The 20,022-nt window shown below is 40.0% G+C and overlaps 1 protein-coding gene across 1 annotated transcript; it reads left to right on the top strand.

The window, feature by feature from the left end:
* Window positions 1-3,532: 3,532 nt before the first annotated feature.
* Window positions 3,533-19,641, top strand: enc1 (ectodermal-neural cortex 1). The gene is made up of 3 exons (XM_017431259.3): window positions 3,533-3,877; window positions 10,861-12,676; window positions 15,544-19,641. Exon 2 carries the CDS (start codon window positions 10,867-10,869, stop codon window positions 12,640-12,642), a length of 1,776 nt encoding a protein of 591 aa, XP_017286748.1. The 5' UTR covers window positions 3,533-3,877; window positions 10,861-10,866; the 3' UTR covers window positions 12,643-12,676; window positions 15,544-19,641.
* The last annotated feature ends 381 nt before the right edge of the window (window positions 19,642-20,022 follow it).

The following is a 20,022-nucleotide window of genomic DNA, read 5'->3' as shown; positions in this document are numbered from 1 at the left end:
CCCCTGAGCAACTCTGCAAGAGTAAAGATCTGGTCCATTGTTCCACAACCCGGATCTTCTGGGAGAACCTTTCAAGAACAGTAGTCTAATCCACAGGTTTCTCTGTCAGACAATATGATTTATTTACAACTGAGTGCCTTGTCATATTCATTCTTTAATTATTTGTGCAGATTAACATCAGGTTTGGTGGATAGATTGGACCCAGAATGCAGACCAAAACGAGGACCTCAAAAATAAACAAATTTATTAAATAACAAAAAGAAAAGGCTGACATTCAGCAAAACAAACTAACAGCAAAAAACATACAGAGGATCACAAGGTGATTAACTAAGTGTGGCATTAAACCAGGAACTGAATATAAAAGCTGATGACAAGGAAGTGAAAACAGGTGAGTGAATACTAACTACGAACAGGTGCAGATGGGTGAGGCAGAATCACTTGAAAAACTACTGAGGGAGAGTGCGTAATGGCACAAGAAACACAGGACTAGACAAAACACATGGGTCAGAAACATGAATGAAAACAATAAATCTAAAACTAAAGATTACTCAAAAATTAACTCAAAAAAACTCAAAGCCTAACAATGATAAACCAGGGGTCAGCGACCTTTACAACTAAAAGAGCCACTGCTGCCTCTTTTCTCACTAAATAAAATTTGTCCCGAGCTGTAAAACCTACTTGAACATTGAAATAAATGTAAATACTGAAATACTGCAATTCATAATTAAGGGTTTTATAAATACTTCATACAAAAACTAGGTTGTTACATTCCAACATTAAAGAACTAAGATTAACTGTTGACATTTATCAGTATTTTTACTTTTTTTGGAAAAGGAAAGGTACAGACTCCAGTGAAGAGGGGGCAATCCCTTAATTTTATTTGAATAATTTACCCACTGATTTAAAGAGGTCTGTGTGAGTTCTTACTATATTCATGGAAAATTAAAAAATGCCCCTCCTTGAATTACTAAAGCATATATCTATCTTCCAGTAAATTATCTGAATGAACATAATTGTGACTCACTAAATTGTCTCTAATAACAACTGATACCTTTTAAAACTTTTGTTTTGTTTGAAAGAAACACAAGCCTTTACTGCTAATTCTTATAGTTCTCATTATGACTTGGCTTATTTTTGCAGAACAGTTGATTTTAATACTTTTTAACATAGTAATATGTCTGTAAAACTGGACTTTGTGTGGTGTTTCTTTTTATTTCTTCTGCTTTACATTTACTTGCAGTAAATGTGTTCAAAATATTACATTTTTTACCACACTGTTATGTTTGCTCCTTGTCTTTATAGTATCATTCTCTTACATAATGCTTTTTAATATATGTATTGTAGAAAATTGACAGGAGAGTGGCTACAATTAGCTTTTTCTGTTGTGGTTCTAAATATAACTATCCATCTCCATGTTATTTTTGGTCAAAGCTATCAAGACTGTGCAGAGGAACCAAAGATCTGCATGAGGCCTCAGACCCACATTTTGCAGACCCCTGTAATAAACCAATGATCTGTTATTTATTGGTTATTTATTAGTAATATCTGTAAATAAATACTAAAAGTGGTTCATGTTTGCACTTACAGTAGAAGGGAAGAAATTTGGAGGAAACACAATATTTATTTATAAAATGTTTGTTTTTCAGTTCCAGTCTGTTTTGCGTTTCTCCACTAGGTGTCGCTCCTGTCAAACATATTGCAGGTTTGTCTGCCACTTCCTGTCCACAACACTTCACTCACTGTGTTCCTCTAATGAAGAGTGGGGCTGCAGAATGTCAAGCAGCGCTGGTCTTCTGCTTTCCCGAAACCGCCGATGTGAATCTGTAACAGCTGTGGGATCACCACATCACAAACAAACAAACAAAAAACAACAACATGACATCATCAAGGGTTTAGTCACAGCCAACAGGACCACAGACATGACTCACACAAGACAGTCAGGGATAAAACTGGACTTTCTGTTTCCACCTAACCCAACCAAAACCCACAATGTCTTTATAATCGTGTAGGACTGAACGTTACTGTACTTCCTATTTATTATCAGTTTGAAATGTGTCCCTGTAGTTAAGTCCACTAAGAATAGGACAAACAAAAGCTTAAATTCTCTCATGGTTCTATGATCAGAGCTGTTTCTTTAGTTTTTAATACAAAATAGGAAACCATCTCTGAAAATATAACCATCTACAGCACCTGAACACTGTTACTGGCATGGTTGAATGAATTATTTTACATTAAAATAGTCAAATGAGTGAATTTATATGACTTATGGTATGTGATGTAGTCTACAAAAAGAATGCACATTCCCCACTGTCTTTCATACTAGAGTTTTACACAAGGAATGGACTAAAATGTAGCTGTTTTAGTCAAACCTTGAAAATACGGTTCTGCGTAAACTCCTGGGATATCACAAGATGTCACGCTCAAAGTATGTGTAAGGAACAACTCTCAGCTACTACCACATAAAATTTTAGCTCAGTCCCAGTAAAATGGACTGAGTTATAGCTGTTTTTCTGTTTACCGAATTCAGTTAGGTGAGGCAGCTACCTTGAATTAAATTATTTCCAACAGTTAATCAGTTATTGATGTACACCCAGTGATGACTTTCTGAAAGTCTCATTAAAATCCATCCGGTGGTTTATAAGAAATTATGCTAATAGACACACAGGGCTGACACTAAAAGTTAATGATGAAGTTTTCATTCAACTCAAATCAATTCAGTTTATTTATATAGCGCCAAATCAGGGCACTATACAAAAACATGTACATGCATTACAAAACACCAATTAGTAAAAGTTATCTATCTAAGGAAGCCAGCAGATTGTGTTGAATCTTCACTTTGTCGCAGTCTCCCATCCTGAGCAGCACATTGGCGACAGTGGAAAGGAAAAACTCCCTTTTAACAGGAACGAGACAAACACAGAATTACTGGTCCAGGTGTACGAGGTTGTGCACAAAATTTAGTGCTTGGAATATGAATGTTGTTAATTTTTCATCTCATGGTCCAAAGACATGGAAGCTAATGAGAAAAAAAACATTTTTTTTCATAAAATTATCAATAAAAAATATAAAATGCTTTAAAATCAGATCCATATTATGTCGATCAGCCGACATCTCACTGCGGGTCACACGACAGGAAGACACCGCTAAATCATTCAATATCCAACCTGGAGTGCCCCCAGTGGTTGCACCTGTTAGCCACCTACAATTGGCTGTGGCGGCCATCTTGAATCGGGTTGACTTCATAAGTTAATCAGCAGTAGATGTTGGTCCAAATAGGAAGTCTCCAAAACCAGTGAAGTAAAACATCAACTTTAGTGCTGAAGAGGAGTCAGGATGTTGGGAGTTTTTTTGAAAGTTTATCCATATCTTGATTAATTAGCTGAAAAGTAATAATCCTTTTTTTTTTTTTTTTTAAGAAGGAAGGGGGGTTTGCGTCTGCTGCCTGCCTGGAGGGACCCCTCCTCCCCTCCACATCTTTATGCATACCCCTCTTTGTCTCTCGGTTTCCTCCCCCCTTCCCTCCCCCTCCCGGCTGTAAACACACCCATCGATTTGAGTGGGAGCGCAGGCGGAGGAGCGGCACTCCGGAGCGGAGCAGCAGCAGAAACGGCAGTGGCAGGAGGGGAAGGAGAGCCTCTGAACCCGGCTCACACCAACGCTCCCCTCTTCCTCCACTTCCTCGCGCTGTAACACCTCTGGGTTTTGCAGCCGATTTGCGCAAGGAAAACGTCCAGGTCGTGACGGCTCCGCGCGCCTGGATTCGGGCACTGAGCAGGAGTTGGTCTCTCCGGGCGCAGCCTGCATCGTGGCTCTTTCAGCAGCAGCATGTCCGAGGGCTCCTGCGGGCACTGTTGAACTCCTGCTTCCACACAAACAGGTAAAAACTGACAGATACTCGTCCCGTTGTGACCTCCTGAACGCGTTGTTACACTGGAACAGCAAACACGAGCAGTGTATGGAAGCTGATTGGTGACATTATTCTTATTTTCTTGTCGCTGTTTACATGTTGTGTTCTGCTTTCTCCCTGCTCTCCTCGGTGTCTTTTTTGTCTGATCCACGTTTAGACCCAGTTGGAGGGGGTTTTATATGAAATCGGGTTCTGTTGAGGAGTAAAAACTGCTTCAAACACAAAGACCCATAGCTGCAGCTCTGCGCTCTTTGTTCTACATCAGATGTTCAGAACCAGCAAGCCTGGTGTTTACTTTTGAAGTTGTCTCCCTCCCCATCCCTCTTCCTGTGGCTACGCTTGGCTGTGAGCACCTGGCAATGATTTGAAACAGCCTGAAGTCTGCAGACAGTCCTCAGATCGGGTCCAGGGGGGTGGGGGGTGCTGGTTCTGTGCCTGAGTCTGCTCAGACTTTGCGCCGTTGGACTGACTCTGGTACATATTTATTTCTTCAGCCTGTAGAGCTCTAATCTGTTCACTGGAAAGAAGGACACAGTGGGACAAAATGTCCACAAAACCTCCTCAGGGAGACTGAGTCCAACAGAGCAGAACTTTCAGGAAGTCGGGCAGATTAAATTCTCACATACATATTAGAAAAAAACTATGGAGAGGGGCTGCTACTATCAACTACTTTTATTTCAAATAATCTGTCGGCCAATTTATCGATTATTTACTCAAAAAATCACATCTTCTTGTTCATTTGATTTAATTTTTTTGCAATCAACTTTGACATTTACAGTTTCCTACAAAATAAAACTTAAACGACGACCTGCAAAGATACAAAGTAGAGGTTTAAAGGGCCAACTCCGACATGACAAGTAAATAAAATTAAGCTCTTGTTATTTAAGTGTTTAAAAATAAAAAGGCTTGAATATTTAGCACATTGCGAGGATACTGTTGGTAAGAACTGCAGCAAACTGTAGTGAGAAATCCTTTTGCAGGAATAAATGATTCCCACGACTTTCCACAGAAATAGGAGAGAAGCAAATACTAAAAAATAACTATTTAAAATGGAATAATGAAGATTTTAACATTGACAAATGCTATGGTAACTTAGCCAGTGCTTTTCACATAATATATGAAATGCATTTAATATTTATTTGCATTATACAAAAAGTTGTCTGATTTAAATGTTAGTACCTTAGCTGTTAACATACAAGCATCCCTTTTATTGTCATCTAATTTGAAGTACTCCCATGTTTTAGACTCCATCAGCCATTAAACACTTTTTATTACTCGTTCAAGTCGACACTTTTACAGACGCAAACTCTGCTTTGCCCTCCATGACAGTTTGAAACTGCAGCTTAGGCGACGCGAACAGGTACTTATGCAGTGCACACTGGAGGTGCGGAGAAAAACTGTTGTTTTTACAGTTGATGCTTTCATGAAATTTAAAGCTAAAGTCGTAAAAATTTTGTATTGACATATTATTCCAATCGATGATGTTGACTATGGCGACTGTTCCCATTAGCCTTACTGTGGAGCAGTTTCTAGCCCTTTAAATTTGGAAATTAACTTAAACAAAGAGCATTTTTTCTTAAGACTTTTTTTCCCAAAAAATGAGTCAGGCTTTTGTTTTGTAGTTTTGGCTTCTTTACTTGGAAAGAAAACTACAATAACATTAAAATATTAAAGGTGCAAAGGGCTCCACAACATATCACAAACAAATCATCATTAATTTGCTTTCTTTGAAACTGTTTATTTTTTTCTTTCAATAAAAGAGTGGCTAGTGAAGATGCAAATTTTATTCTATATTGATTTTTTTTTCTCTCTCCATTAGGGAAGAAATACAGCTGACAGTCAGTTAGTTCTCAGTAAGGTCCTAATTGTTAATTCATTAATTTATGTATAGAATTTACTTTTCATTCATTCATGTCAGGAGGTTTGTCACACCGAGGGTGTGAAATGTTTTTTGTATTCGTGAATGTGATGTTAATCTGAGCAACAGGTAATAATCTGCATTTAGACCATTTCAATTGTTGTTCATTAAAAGAAAAAAACCTGGTTCAGGTTTGTGCTTTGATAGGTGCTTCAACATTAAACAACCATCCATCCATCCATTTTCTTTACTCTGTGCTCCTTTCTTGGTCGTGGGGAGCTGGTGCCTATCTCCAGCAGTCACTGCGAGAGGCGGGGGACACCCTGGACAGGTCTCCAGTCCATCACAGGGACACATAGAGACAAATGAGACAAACAACCATTCACTCTCTCACTCACACCTAGGGACAATTTAGAGTTACCAGTTAACCTAACTGGAATAAACCCGCGTGAGCACAAGGAAAACGTGCAAACTCTACCCAGAAAGGTCCCAACATTGCTGGGAGGTGACAGCTCTAACCACTGGCCCACTGTTCCACCACATTAAATAACCTTTAGGGATAAATAGAAGATTTGAACCAATCTGTAACCAAGTATATTCATCTTTAAACATGTATTTCTCTGAGTGATCAGGCTTTAATCCAGGGTTTATTGTTTGACTGGTAAAAGTGGTTTACTGCTCTCCACTCATTTGCCTTCCCTTTCACTGTTTGCATAAATGAGTAAACACATTTATTCATTTATTCAAATTAAACCTTTTATAATTCAAGCGGATCCTCCCGATGAGTCAGGATGCTAATAAAATGATGAGAGGAGAATAAAATGTAGATGAACTGTTCTTTGGACTCCACTCTAAACTGTTGGTATTTCGGACAAGTCAGGCATGACAGGAAATGACTTTGCTGTGGAAGTTAAAACTCAAACCACGAATTGTTTGGTCAAAGGGTCATAAAAGTGATATTTATGTGTCATTTATGCTTCTGTTAGCTATAATAGTGATGCAGAATTTATTTTATTCTTTCTCTCCCCCCCATTCACACCTTGAACTAACATCCATCCTGAGTGATCCAAAGAGGTCCTGCTTTTACCTCAGAATATGAGACTGAAATGATAGGCGCCAGCTCCTTGCCACCTGCAATGGAGAAGCGGGTAAAGAAAATGGATGGATGGATGGATGGATGGATGACACTCAAATTAAGATGCACAAGGAGTCACAAAATAAATTCATGATAACCCAAATCAGACAAAATAACAGTAAATAACCCCCGTGAACGAGTCAAGATGTTTTGGACATGCAGCCCAGTACAATACTGGATAACTAGATGAAGATTGGTTAGAAAAGTTGGCAAAAGGACCAAAATATGGGACAAAACTTAAAATGTTTACCTTAATTATTCAAAAATGACTAATATAAGTGACATATCAACCAAAGAATAGGACCACAAAAAAACTCACTTAAGTTTAATTCAGACAGCTCCCCCCCCACCCCACCACACACACCAAAAAAAAAAACCGAACAAAATATTTAGGCACAAAATAACCAGAAACAAATATAGCTATTAAATTAAATCAGAAAAAATGAGACAAAAACAATAATAAACAGACAAAGTGATTGCAAAGAAAAACAAAACGACAACAAAAACTAAATAAATTACCACAAAATGACACAGAATGGCTATAATAAAACTCAAAAGCATTTAAAATAATAAAACCAATATAAAAGAAAAGCAAAATGAGTTCGGTCCTTGGCAGAACGACTCTGGGGTATTTCATGTTTGTTCTTAAAACACGAACAAATGTTATTATTCACTATGATTCGTATTGTTCATTTCACCAGAGATTGTCTGACTGAGCTCATACTGAGCTTGTTTTTCTACTAATCAGCAACTGGGCCTCAGTCCTGAAATGCTGAGAGACAGATTTATTAAAATACTGATTAATAACATATGCAGAAGCTCTCTAATTAAGTCCCTGACTCATTAGGATCACTTACTCCAATCAAGCAACTTACAACTTACAATTAGAAAACCAGAGCTGCCGTGTGTGCGTGTGCGTGTGCGTGTGCGTGTGCGTGTGCGTGTGCGTGTGCAGTATGTGTTACCTTTTTTAGGACCTTTTCTGGTATAAACACCTAACCTTTCAGGACCAGTGGTCTTATAGGCACCAATGTCTTGCCCTAACATAGTTTTTGGGTTAGATTAGTATCTCACTGGACCTGTGACTGTTGGAGACTAGTAGACAACTCAGAATTGTGAGGAAAATAGGTGAATGTCCGGTTGCATACTTACTGAATTCTGTGTTTGTGACCACCAAGCCATGTGGCCTCATTTTGCACTGACAGTATTTAAAAATCACAGCCTATTTTCATGTGCACAGCTTGTTAAACAATATTATGTGCATACACATTGCTTTGTTGCCCACCTATGCCCATTTGTGTCCACCTCGGCCAACTTTGTACCCACCTTTTATGATATTATTTACTGGAGTACACTGTTGAAATGAAGCAAGGCAGATTTTAGTCTCCAACAGTCACACCCCAGTCAGATACTACCTTTAGGGTCTGGGTTAGGCTACATATATATATGTATATATATATACATATATATAGGCTATATGGATGGAAGTCAGTACAATGTCCTGTGCGCGGGTGTGTGTGAGAGCAGGTGAGAGACCATGAAAGGATCTTCTCATTAGAGCATACGCCAGATGACGAATAACTCGTTTGTCTCTGCTGGAATGCAATAAATCTTGTTGAGCAAAGTTTGCGGGTGGTTTTATGTTTCATAAACTTCTGACAAATAACAACATGACTCCTTTGATGATAATGAGAACACTTGGCGAGCTATACAGATTTAAAACGGGTCGTTTTACTGTCATGAAGGATATGCTAGCTGTTTTAAAAACTATTTATTTTGGCTTGTTTAATTATGTCACCAGTCCAAATAAGATTTGAATAATGAAACAAGGTGTTTTACTGACAATGGAAGGCTGCACTTCAACACAGCAGTGCTATGTTTTACATGCAAATAATAATATGTAAATTTAGGTTCAAAGCCACAGTGCATGACTCTGTTTTATTGAGCGGGTTTTAATATGCTCTTGGAAGGTGTGTGGTTAATAAAAACTTGATTAAAACAGAATATTCACGGCTGAAAATGTAAAATTGCTTTCTTTGTGCATCATGAACTTCAAAGGAAAAGTTCAAAGTGAGACATAAAGTGAAAGGTATAAGTGACATAGTTAATCAGAAATCCTCCCGTTTCGCGCCTGTGTTCCTACAAGCTCCATTTCCTTTTCTCTGCGTTCTGAGGGGTTTTCGGCAGCTGATGCAACTTATAGAAAATGGAAACTGTCCTCTCCCCTCTGTAGCTCAGTTAGAGAGGAATCACTGATGACACACGAGGACTTTTGAACTCTCAGGGTGAAAATCCATCAGGTATCCACACAGTCAGATTTAATTTGGTTGTTTTGGAAAGGTTTTATGGATATTTCTAAAGCGCCTTTGCCTTCAGTCTCTGGAATCTTTGGAATTCGCAGTAACTGTCAGGTTATAAACCCACCACAGGCTGCAGCTGTTTGCTGTCAATAAGGAAGCTACAACCATATTAAAATGTGTTTTCACAATTAAAATGCTAAAATGAAATGACAGAGTTACAACCATTTGGTCAAACTTTGTAAATTATGTTTTGCATGATATTACGAGATTTCTTAAGATGCGTTACTGCTCAGACAATATTTTTGACAAGTCTCAGCTACTACAGCAAATTTTAGCTCAGGATCTTTAAATTTATTACTGATGTAGCTGTTTTTGTCTTGGCTACTGCTGATTAGCTGTGGAAGCCATCTTCATTCAGATTGACTCCAAAAGTTAATGAGTTGTAGATGTAAATTCAATGATTACTTTTCAGGGGGTTAACTAAAATCTATCCAGTGATTCATGAGATATTTTGTGAACAGACAAACTAAGATGGCTCTGGAAATTAAGGCCAAAGTTTTAAGCAAAGATGTAGTGCTCAGAGAATGTGTTGTTAATGACTCTCACCTACCACAACAGCAAACCTTAGCTCCATATGGACTGAACTATAGTTATTTTTGCATTTGCTGAGGTTGCTTTGCTGTCACAGCCCTTTTGAATGGTGACTCCAGAAGTAATCGGTTGTAGATGTATGTCCAATTAGTACTTTCTAATCCAGTGGTTCATGAAAAATTTTGTTAACAGACAGTCAAATACACACACACACACACACACTCACAGATACGGTCAAATACATAATCACCCTGCCACCTTCAGTGATGAGAATAAAAAAAAAACCACTTTAAAATACTGAGTCAAACAATTGTTTTAAAATTGATGAATTCACGACTTCCCACTCAGTACTTCTATACATCAAAAACAAGATGAGAGGTTTGAAAATAAGGAATGACAGTGAACTTAAAGGCTGGAGACACTGAAGATGGGAGGTGGGATTTTGTTTTGGAGGACAAATAGAGAACTATTGTCTGTTTCCTCTGTTCCTAAAGAGTTCTCTGCAAAATGACACTTTTTTGTAAATCACATGATCTCTGAAAATGGAGGATTATTGCTGCTCGAAGCTGAAGACTCGGAGGAAGACAAGTTATCCCTTGGTCCTCATAGTCACAAGATGAATGCACTTTTGTCGTTTTTCTTCACTTAATCCATTTCTTTGTTTTATTTCTCTTGGTGAGTGTTGTAATTCTTTCTTTAGAAAATTCACGTTATGCATCTCTTTCTGCCTCTTTGCACAGAACGACTCAATCTTTCTGCTTCAGCATCCCAGTGTTTCCATGTGAAGCAGTCACTGCTCAGAATGAAATTTGTTAGGCAAATTAGTCCCATTTTACCAGCTGATTAATATGTGCTTCATGACTAACCATGAAGATAAATGATCTAGTTTCTAAAAACACAATTTAGCCTCATTTTCAACAACAATTAGTGGGTTTATTGAAAAGGTAAAAAATGACATCTGCTGTGTTGTAAAAGAAGATTAATGGTGTGTTTCAGACCTCATTCCTCGTGGATTGTTATTGATCAGATGAATAAAGAATTCTTTCCTTTCTTTTCTTCTTCATTTCAGGATTCAATGAAAATGTCTGTGTGTGTCCACGAGAACCGAAAATCCAGAGCCAGCACCGGCTCCATGAACATCTACCTTTTTCACAAGTCCTCCTACGCCGACAGCGTCCTCATGCACCTCAACGCCCTACGGCAGCAGAGGCTTTTTACGGACGTCCTCCTTCATGCTGGCAGCCGCTCTTTCCCTTGCCATCGAGCCGTGTTGGCTGCGTGCAGCCGCTACTTCGAGGCCATGTTTAGCGGTGGACTAAGGGAGAGCCAGGCCAGTGAGGTGGACTTCCGAGACTCCATCCATCCGGAGGTTTTAGAGCTCCTGCTCGATTATGCGTACTCGTCACGAGTGGTTATCAACGAGGAGAATGCAGAGTCACTGCTGGAGGCCGGGGACATGCTGGAGTTTCAGGACATCCGTGATGCCTGCGCTGAATTCTTGGAAAGGAATCTTCACCCGTCCAACTGTCTCGGCATGCTGTTGCTGTCTGACGCCCACCAGTGTACAAAGCTGTCAGAGCTCTCCTGGGGCATGTGTCTGAGCAACTTCCCTGCCATTTGCAAGACAGAGGACTTCCTCCAACTGCCCAAAGATATGGTAGTGCAGCTTTTATCACACGAGGAGCTTGAGACAGAAGACGAGAGACTAGTCTATGAAGCTGCTCTTAATTGGATCAACTATGACTTAGAGAGGAGGCACTGTCATCTTCCAGAGCTCCTGAGAACAGTCCGCCTTGCTCTGCTACCGGCCATCTTCCTGATGGAGAACGTTTCAACAGAAGAGCTGATCAACGCCCAGGCAAAGAGCAAGGAACTGGTAGATGAAGCTATCCGCTGTAAGCTGAAGATCCTCCAGAATGACGGTGTTGTCAATAGTCCTTGTGCTCGACCAAGAAAAACCAGCCACGCTCTCTTTCTTCTTGGCGGGCAGACTTTCATGTGTGATAAGTTGTACCTGGTGGATCAGAAGGCCAAAGAGATAATCCCAAAAGCTGACATCCCCAGTCCCAGGAAGGAGTTCAGCGCCTGTGCCATTGGTTGTAAAGTGTACATCACTGGTGGGAGAGGCTCGGAGAACGGCGTGTCCAAAGATGTCTGGGTCTACGACACCGTTCATGAGGAGTGGTCGAAGGCAGCGCCCATGCTCATTGCCAGGTTCGGTCACGGCTCTGCTGAGCTCAAACACTGCCTCTACGTTGTGGGAGGACACACTGCAGCCACTGGCTGTCTCCCAGCCTCTCCATCTGTCTCACTCAAACAGGTGGAGCAGTTCGACCCGGTGGCCAACAAGTGGACTATGGTGGCACCCCTCAGAGAGGGTGTGAGCAATGCAGCAGTGGTCAGCGTAAAGCTTAAGTTGTTTGCCTTCGGAGGCACCAGTGTCACCCACGACAAACTCCCCAAGGTGCAGTGCTACGATCCACAGGAGAACCGGTGGACTGTGCCAGCATCTTGCCCCCAACCGTGGCGTTACACAGCTGCTGCTGTTCTGGGAAACCAGATCTTTGTCATGGGTGGCGACACAGAGTTCTCAGCCTGTTCTGCCTATAAGTTCAGCAGTGAGAACTACCAGTGGACTAAAGTGGGTGACGTGACTGCCAAGAGGATGAGCTGCCAAGCTGTAGCATCGGGAAACAAACTGTACGTAGTGGGCGGATACTTTGGCACACAGCGGTGTAAAACTCTGGACTGCTACGACCCCACGCTTGATGCATGGAACAGCATCACAACGGTTCCATACTCGCTCATTCCTACCGCTTTTGTCAGCACATGGAAACATCTGCCAGCTTGAATCACAAACTGTCGATCTGCATCCTCTCTGTTTGGTAAGATCAACACCTCACGTCTCTAATAGTGCTGTTGGTTTTTGAATCATTTCAAACCAAACCACTTTGATTCTATTCGTAAACCGGAACTGTTGAGTAAAAGAAGATCAGAAGGAGGGTAGACCTGCAGAGAAAAATTGATCAAGGTTTCTGAAAGTTAGCTCAGTGAGCTCTGAGGCTACGGGGAGAGGCGGAAGAAGAGAGAAGGTAATTGAAAAAGAATAGGATACTTTTATGGCTCCTGTGGGGGGAGTCTCTCTGAGTGGGGAAAAAAGTGGGCTGCCAATTAGACAATTGAGCGGCAGCGTGCTGCAAAACCCTGGCGAGGTTAATCCACTCTGTCGCCCTCCTTTGATGAGGTTCTGGTCTTTACACAGGGTACGAAGAGGGGTAGCTTTCGACTCACACGTTTAGATAAACCATTCATTATGAGTTACAAGAAGAGGTGACTGAGAGGAGTGACAGCAGGGGAAGTGAGAGTATAAATCTAGTATCTGACAAGGCTGCGACTGTTGGAGACTAGTTTACGAACGACTTTTGCGAGGGAGTCTCTAAAAAATCTTGAAATGTTTGTCGTCTTATTGCTTGAATTTGGGAAGTATATAAAAACTTGCAACAAATTTTCCCTAAAAAATAGTCGCAAGTCTTTGTGAGAGTTTCCAAACCTCAATTTAAGTTCTGTGATTCTAGAGCTGTATTTGCTTTGTGAATAACAACATGTGTAGTTTTCTTATATGTACAGCACAGGTGTATTGAAGCAGATGCTGTTTACAGAGAAAGCACAACCTACTCCTGCTTGTGTTTTTAGACAAATAAATAAGTTATTTTAGATTTAAATATGAATAAGGCATTGTTTTAAAAATGTACTTACATTCTTGAGAATTGGGTTATTCAGCAAACATCCAGAAAAAAACATACCAATGATAAATAATAATTAAAAAAACTGGTCCAAATCTGCCAATGTTCATTACTGAAGTGTACTCCAATAGATTACCTCTCACCACAGACACACATCTGTGATAGCCTCACGCTGAAGATTTATTGTTTTTAGACCCAACAGTCTCTTCTGCTTCCATCTCTGTCCTAATGGCCTCATTCTAACCCTGCATTCCCGCTCTGATGATAAATAGGCCAGACGTATGTGGAGCATGGGTAGTTAGCTGGCAAACCTGATCTTTCTGCTCGCTGCAGAGTCACGATCACATCACTCGATCCCCACACGGATACCCCCACACATTGCTTTTTAAACGGCTGGCAGAGCTCGCCTCCTGGGAATAAAAAAAAGAGCAAAGCAGAGTGACTTCTCAGCTGTCCGACTCGGCACATCTCCTGTTTGATAATGCTAGGAGACGGCTCAGAGCAGCTCCACTGCTTGCACCCCTGTGATGTTACTTCTCCTCACAAGATGAAATATATTTTAGGATTTATTATTCCCCTCCTTTTCAGTGGCTCGTCTCTGAAAGCAGACTGGAGGTTTAAACTATCTCTGATCCAAACCTCAGTGAAGTGAATAATCCTGCCACTTATTTAATACTGAATTTGTTTTTTGTTCGCCTGCCTGTCATTGCGACTGACAGTCCACTTACTGAATGTGGTGAATAGACCAAATGTGGAGGAATGGAAAAAAGGCTGAGTGTTTAGGAATGAAAGGAAAGGGAAGTCTGTCAGACCTCACAGAAAGAGACTAAAGTTGTGAGAGAAAAAAGAAGTGCTCTCAGTTTTTTTTCCCCAGGAGAACAATTCCAACTTGTGTGAGATTTTCTTCTTTTAAGTTTTTTTCCTCTCAAAAAACTTTTTAATGGGGGCAGATGGCACTCTCAAAAACATTTGACACCAAACCATTTTGATCCTGAAAACAGGGTTATGTTTCAGAATGACTTCTGTTAATTTGATTATTCTGATTACTGAACAAATAAAGCTATTCTTTGTCCATTAGATTTAAATAATCCATTTAACTAAATATTTTTGTTTATACTAAGAAAGCTTTATTTTATACCATAGAACATTTAAAGAAAAAAAAGCTAGAACAGTTACTTTCTGAGAATTTCATCAAAATCTGTCTCATCAGATATTTTGCTAACAGTCGAACAGAGATGAATCTAATTATTTAAAACATTGCTATTAACTAAGACCTCACACAATCTGTTGACCCTCAGAGTTGAGGATGACTCTCAGCTACTACCACATCAAGTTTTAGCTTGGTATCTTTAAAAATGTAGTAGCCATTTCTGTGTTTGCTAAGTTCAGTTAGCTGTGGCAACCATCTTGAATCAGGTTACCTCCAAAAGTGAATCAGCTGTATATGTATATCCAACGATTACTTTCTGAGAATTTCATTAAAGCCCTTTCAGGGGTTGATGAGATATGTTGCTAACAGACAAACACCCAAACACACGCACAGAAGGATATACATGATTGGACACCTTTCATGGCAGCCAGGTGATAATAAATAATTTAAAACAGGAAAGTAAAGTGCACTCAGATGTGTAGTGTAGTTGGCTAACAGGGACATCAGATAACACTTATTGTGTGATTAAAATCATAAGCAGATTTATTTATTATACTTGTTGGTATCATTGTTGTACAGTTGTTTTTATTTTATGTACCCAAAATCTTTAAAAAATGGAGAAACAAGTCACAAAACTTAAAAGAAAAGGATAATCTGCTTTAAATTGGATATTTTTATCTCCTCAAATGTTTGTTATTGTTTTACTTTTAGTCCTCCTCTGTTCATGTACTTTGGATTATTAATAAGTCACCTTTAAACTTGTTTGGGTTTGTTTGCTCTGGGGCATCTTATTACATCTCATTATCCCTCTGCTCAACCAGTCGTTCTCCTCTCCTCTCCTCTCCTCTCCTCTCCTCAGATTTCTCTGATTTGCATCATCTCCCGGTCTCCTGACTGCGAAGAAGAAGCACACGATCTCTTCCTCTGAAAGAGACGGCGAGCAGCGATGTACAGATACCTGCGCTCAGTTTGCGAGACGGAGGCTGAGGCGTGCACAAGTTCATGCAAACGGACCACTGCTTGTTCTGTGAGGCCTGGACTCTGAACCTGTGTGCATATTCACGCTGCAAACACATCCTAAAAAAACACCTGCATTCCTCTCCTTTAGTCATGACGGGCTTGTGACTATTTGTGTGGGTGTTTTCTCTGACAAAAAAAAGAAAAAGAAAAAAAAAGAAAAACATAGCATGATGGATGTTCTGTTCAGACTGATTTTGGGGGAACTTGTGCTAAAGCAGTTGACTGAGTGTATTTGACTCATAAAAAGGCAAAATGAAGGAGCAATTCTCCCCCTTTTTTCTTTGTTTATATCAATTTATATTATTTTCCAACATGTGTTTCTAAAGGTGGTATCTCACTGAGCTGCGACTAGTTGGCAAACAGCATTTATGATGGAGTCTCCAGAATGCCTCACAATGTGGTTCTCTGTTTCCTTGCGTTAGTTGCAGTCCTTTTTGCTTGAGTTTTGAACCTGTCCAAAAAATTATGTGCATCAAGTTTTCTCTCAAAATAGTGACAGGAGTCTTAAATCCTCCTCAAATGAGTTTCAGTAATTCTAAATGATAAATTGACCGTATTCATATAGAGCTTCTGAATTGTTACTGACCACTCAAAGCTCTGGTTTGCTTTCAAAATAGTCACAAAGTCTCTCACAGGCATCGCAAACCCATCTGAATTTTGTCATGGGCATCTCCAAAATGTCTAGATTTGTATTTTGACACCTGCATGGAAGCTCTCCTCTGACAAAAAAAACATCTGAGACAAATGTCCTGGTCTAAAATCCACACTGTTGATAAATAATAATATTATTATTAAGTGTGCCTCAGTTGATTAAATCATAAATGTAGGTTGGCTGCCAAGGAGGACGCAAGGACAATGTGGACAAAGGTGAACTACAAAACAATGTGCATGGACAGAAATGCAGTTTTGCAAGATGTGGACATGACAATATGCTGATTTCCAAGACTTGGCCATTCAAAACGTGGCTGCACGACTCAATAGATATTTGGTTGCAAACTCTCTGAATTCAGACCGCAACGGAAATTCCACCTATTTTCTCACAATTTTGAGTTGCCAACTAGCCTCCAACAGTGAGATACCACCTAAGCAGTTTCTGATTTGTGCTTTGGACACAGAAACAAACCTTTTTCACCTTCCTCCTATGAAGGTTTTGGCAGTTGTCTGTCACTGCCAGTCAGGAGGTGTTGAGGATCAACACCAGCCGAGGATGAGGAGGATCCGGGCGGATCTGTGCGTGGCCAAGGGGGTTGAGGTGCCTCAAGGCCATGGCCTTACATGTTTGCTGTTTTGCAGCTATGTGTTAATGCCTTCCCTGATCCATATTTGGTGTTTGGATTGGGAACACCGCCACATTAGGCTTAACGCTGTAAAAGACCGGCTGTGCTTCTGTTCTTCTGATCAAAGTGGCGCCTCACTTGCTGAGTCATAGCTGAAACCCTTTTAAAGCATGTCCACTCATCGTGGTTCAGTAAAACCGGCATGGACTCATCAGAAATGCTGTCACATTAACACCCAAACTGGGAAATGATCTGTTTCTTCTTAAACGTGCTGCAATCTAGTCTTAATTTATATGATAACTCTGTTATGTTAATATGTCAAACTCTATATTTATTTCTTCTCTGTCTGTGTTCATACGTGAATGTATGTTTGGGTTATGTCATGCATGGCCAGGTGTTGTTTTATTTGGTCTCAGTGGGCTGCATTTTGCACACTTCAGTCTTTTCTCAAAGAAACTTGTTCTTTATGAGGCTGTTCAGACTTGTCGTTTGTAATCCTCGTGGGTCATTTGATTGCAAGTGTTCAGCTCTGATTGAATGCACTCACACCTGGCCGGTTGATCTGAACCCCAAAATGTTTTTGAGATCAGTTACCCTTCCTGGATGCAGATACACACAGCCACGTCACACTGAGAGCTGTCAGATCAGTGTGACAGCTGATGTTTCTGTAAAAATGACAAATGACATTCAGACAACCGAACAATATTAATAATTTCAAGTTCAAAACCATTTAAATCTAATTTTAGCAGTAGTTAACTCTTGATAAGCTTAATTACCTGACAGATGCAATATAAGAAAAATGAAGGAGCATATAATGATTAGTAACTTCATAGAGCTCAGTGTCAGAGCAGACTGAAGATTTTAACCTGTAAAAATTCACCACAGTAAAACAATACACCACGAACATAACATCAGCACTGTGTTTAATTAGGTAAATATAGTTCAACATAACATTGCTTAGACTGCTTTCTTGTGATTTACATGACACAATATAGCTTGCAGTGTCCACAGCAGGTCCAACCAGCTCTAAAGCAATCAGAACAAACATTAAACTAAATAGAAACTCACCACACTGCAACCTGCTCCACTCTGATTAATAGAATTCTGACAAAGCAGACCTTTTTATTAAGGATTTAAAAAAACCCATTTTTATTAAAACTTTTAGCCACAAAATAAAACAAAACAGAATGATCAAAAAGAAAAAAAGCCATATCTTCTGAAAATTCCCAATAATCAGTGTTTAATTATCTTTAATCATGAGGCAGTTGAGAAGACTTTCGTTTTCTTTGCCCTGAGACGATCAGGTAATAACTCTGCTGCTTTTGATGGTAGTTCAGTAGGTTCTGCATCGAGAATCAGGACAGATTATGTTCAGAAAACCAAATGTATGTGGATCAAAGTGGTCCAGACTACCAGTGAAGCGTTTTCAGTGTGCGCTGAGGTCATTCACACCTGTATTTAGTGATATCCCATTGCAGTGCAATAGTTAAAATGGAATTTAGCCACAAATCTGAACAGCCCCTAAGAGGCATATTTTCGGGGCTTTTATTTATTTCCAAGTGAGTGAAAGTAAAAATTGACAGATTTCTGATGAAATTAGGCAGATGATCTAAGGGTCCTGACCCAAATAAACAGAATCTGGGTCAGGATGTACCTGAAATCAGCCCACTCTGTACTTATTAATGAATAAACTACAGTGTGTGACCCATTAGGTTCCAGGGACATCTTGGTGTGGTGAAGAATTTGAGAGTGGTTTCAGCTGTCCCAGGGTCCAGCTGGAGGAATGTCACATGTTCTAACATGGCTCCCTGACCCATCGTCTGTTTAACCGTTCAGTTGAGTGTTCTGTCCAAAAGGCTGTGCATTGTGAAGGGCAGACACCACAGTGCTTTTCACCATAGTGTCACTGGTGCACATCAAGGAAAAAAAAAGAGAAAATAAATGAATATTTGCAAGTTCCTGTAGACCAAAAAGCAGCAAATGTCTTAAAAGATTTGCAAACTTTGATTAGTGTTTTTGTCTTGTGTCTGTCTCCATGACCTGAACATCAACATGTTCCATCTGTTCAAGGTTATTTGCTGACAAAATATGTATATTTAGTTTCAGATGTTCCTACTTTAATAAACTTACGTGTCACATCATGTGATAAACAGTCCTGAAAATCTGTTCCAGCTCCTCCAGCCGCTCAGAAATTCCTACTATTGTGAATTTGAAGACTTCTACAGAGACTATTGTGGCTCCATGATGTTGACCACATCCAACCACTGAACTAAGAGGCTCCAGTCCCTCCAATCAGAAAGGAGCGTTTTCCTTCCCATCGAAAACAAGTTTCCCTGGCAACAGCCAGCAGTGAATGCCCCTTCAATTTGCACCTAATTGCTGAGTGGCATTTCCCCTGTTCTCCCCCTTTCCCTCATCTTATCTCCGGTTTTATCCGAAAGTCCAGCTGCTTCAGACCAGAACCTGGTACCTCGTGTCACATAATGATGTAAATTAGACAGAAAAGAAACACCTGTCAGCGTGCATCACTTTTTTCTTTTTTTTTTTCTTTTTCTCGTAATGTTAAAGTTTCTTTTCTATTTTTATGGCGTTATTTTGTACATGTCATTTTTTCACAATGTGAAATTCATGGCTAATAAACAAGAGTTTTTTCCTCTTGACTATATGCCTCTGTATTTTTTAAAATCATTTCTCTCCATGTAATAAATTTGGTGGGGAACATTCTCATTACTGCATGTTTTGCATATTTAGACAGCTTTCAGATGAATCCAGCAGCCTGTGTTCAGAGGTATTTAGAGCAGTATATCATGCATACAGGTTTTGTTCTGAGGAGGGGGGTTGGGGAGGTTGAAATCATCTTATCTATGCCTCTGGCTTCTGAGCTTCCTGCACAAGAACAGGCGAAACAGCCAGATACTTTCCCTTTCTCTGTCGAGTCACCTTGGCAACAGCAACCTTTATCTGCAAAGTGTGGGGGGTGGAGACAATGAAATCTTAAAAAGCACTTTTCCCTGTTCTCCTCCACCCCCCATCCTTCTGGA

This window comes from Kryptolebias marmoratus, linkage group LG14 (genome assembly GCF_001649575.2).
Source record: "Kryptolebias marmoratus isolate JLee-2015 linkage group LG14, ASM164957v2, whole genome shotgun sequence".
Lineage (NCBI taxonomy): Eukaryota > Metazoa > Chordata > Actinopteri > Cyprinodontiformes > Rivulidae > Kryptolebias > Kryptolebias marmoratus.
The sequence above is the reverse complement of the archived record's forward strand: the minus strand, read 5'-3'. Positions and strand labels throughout refer to the sequence as shown.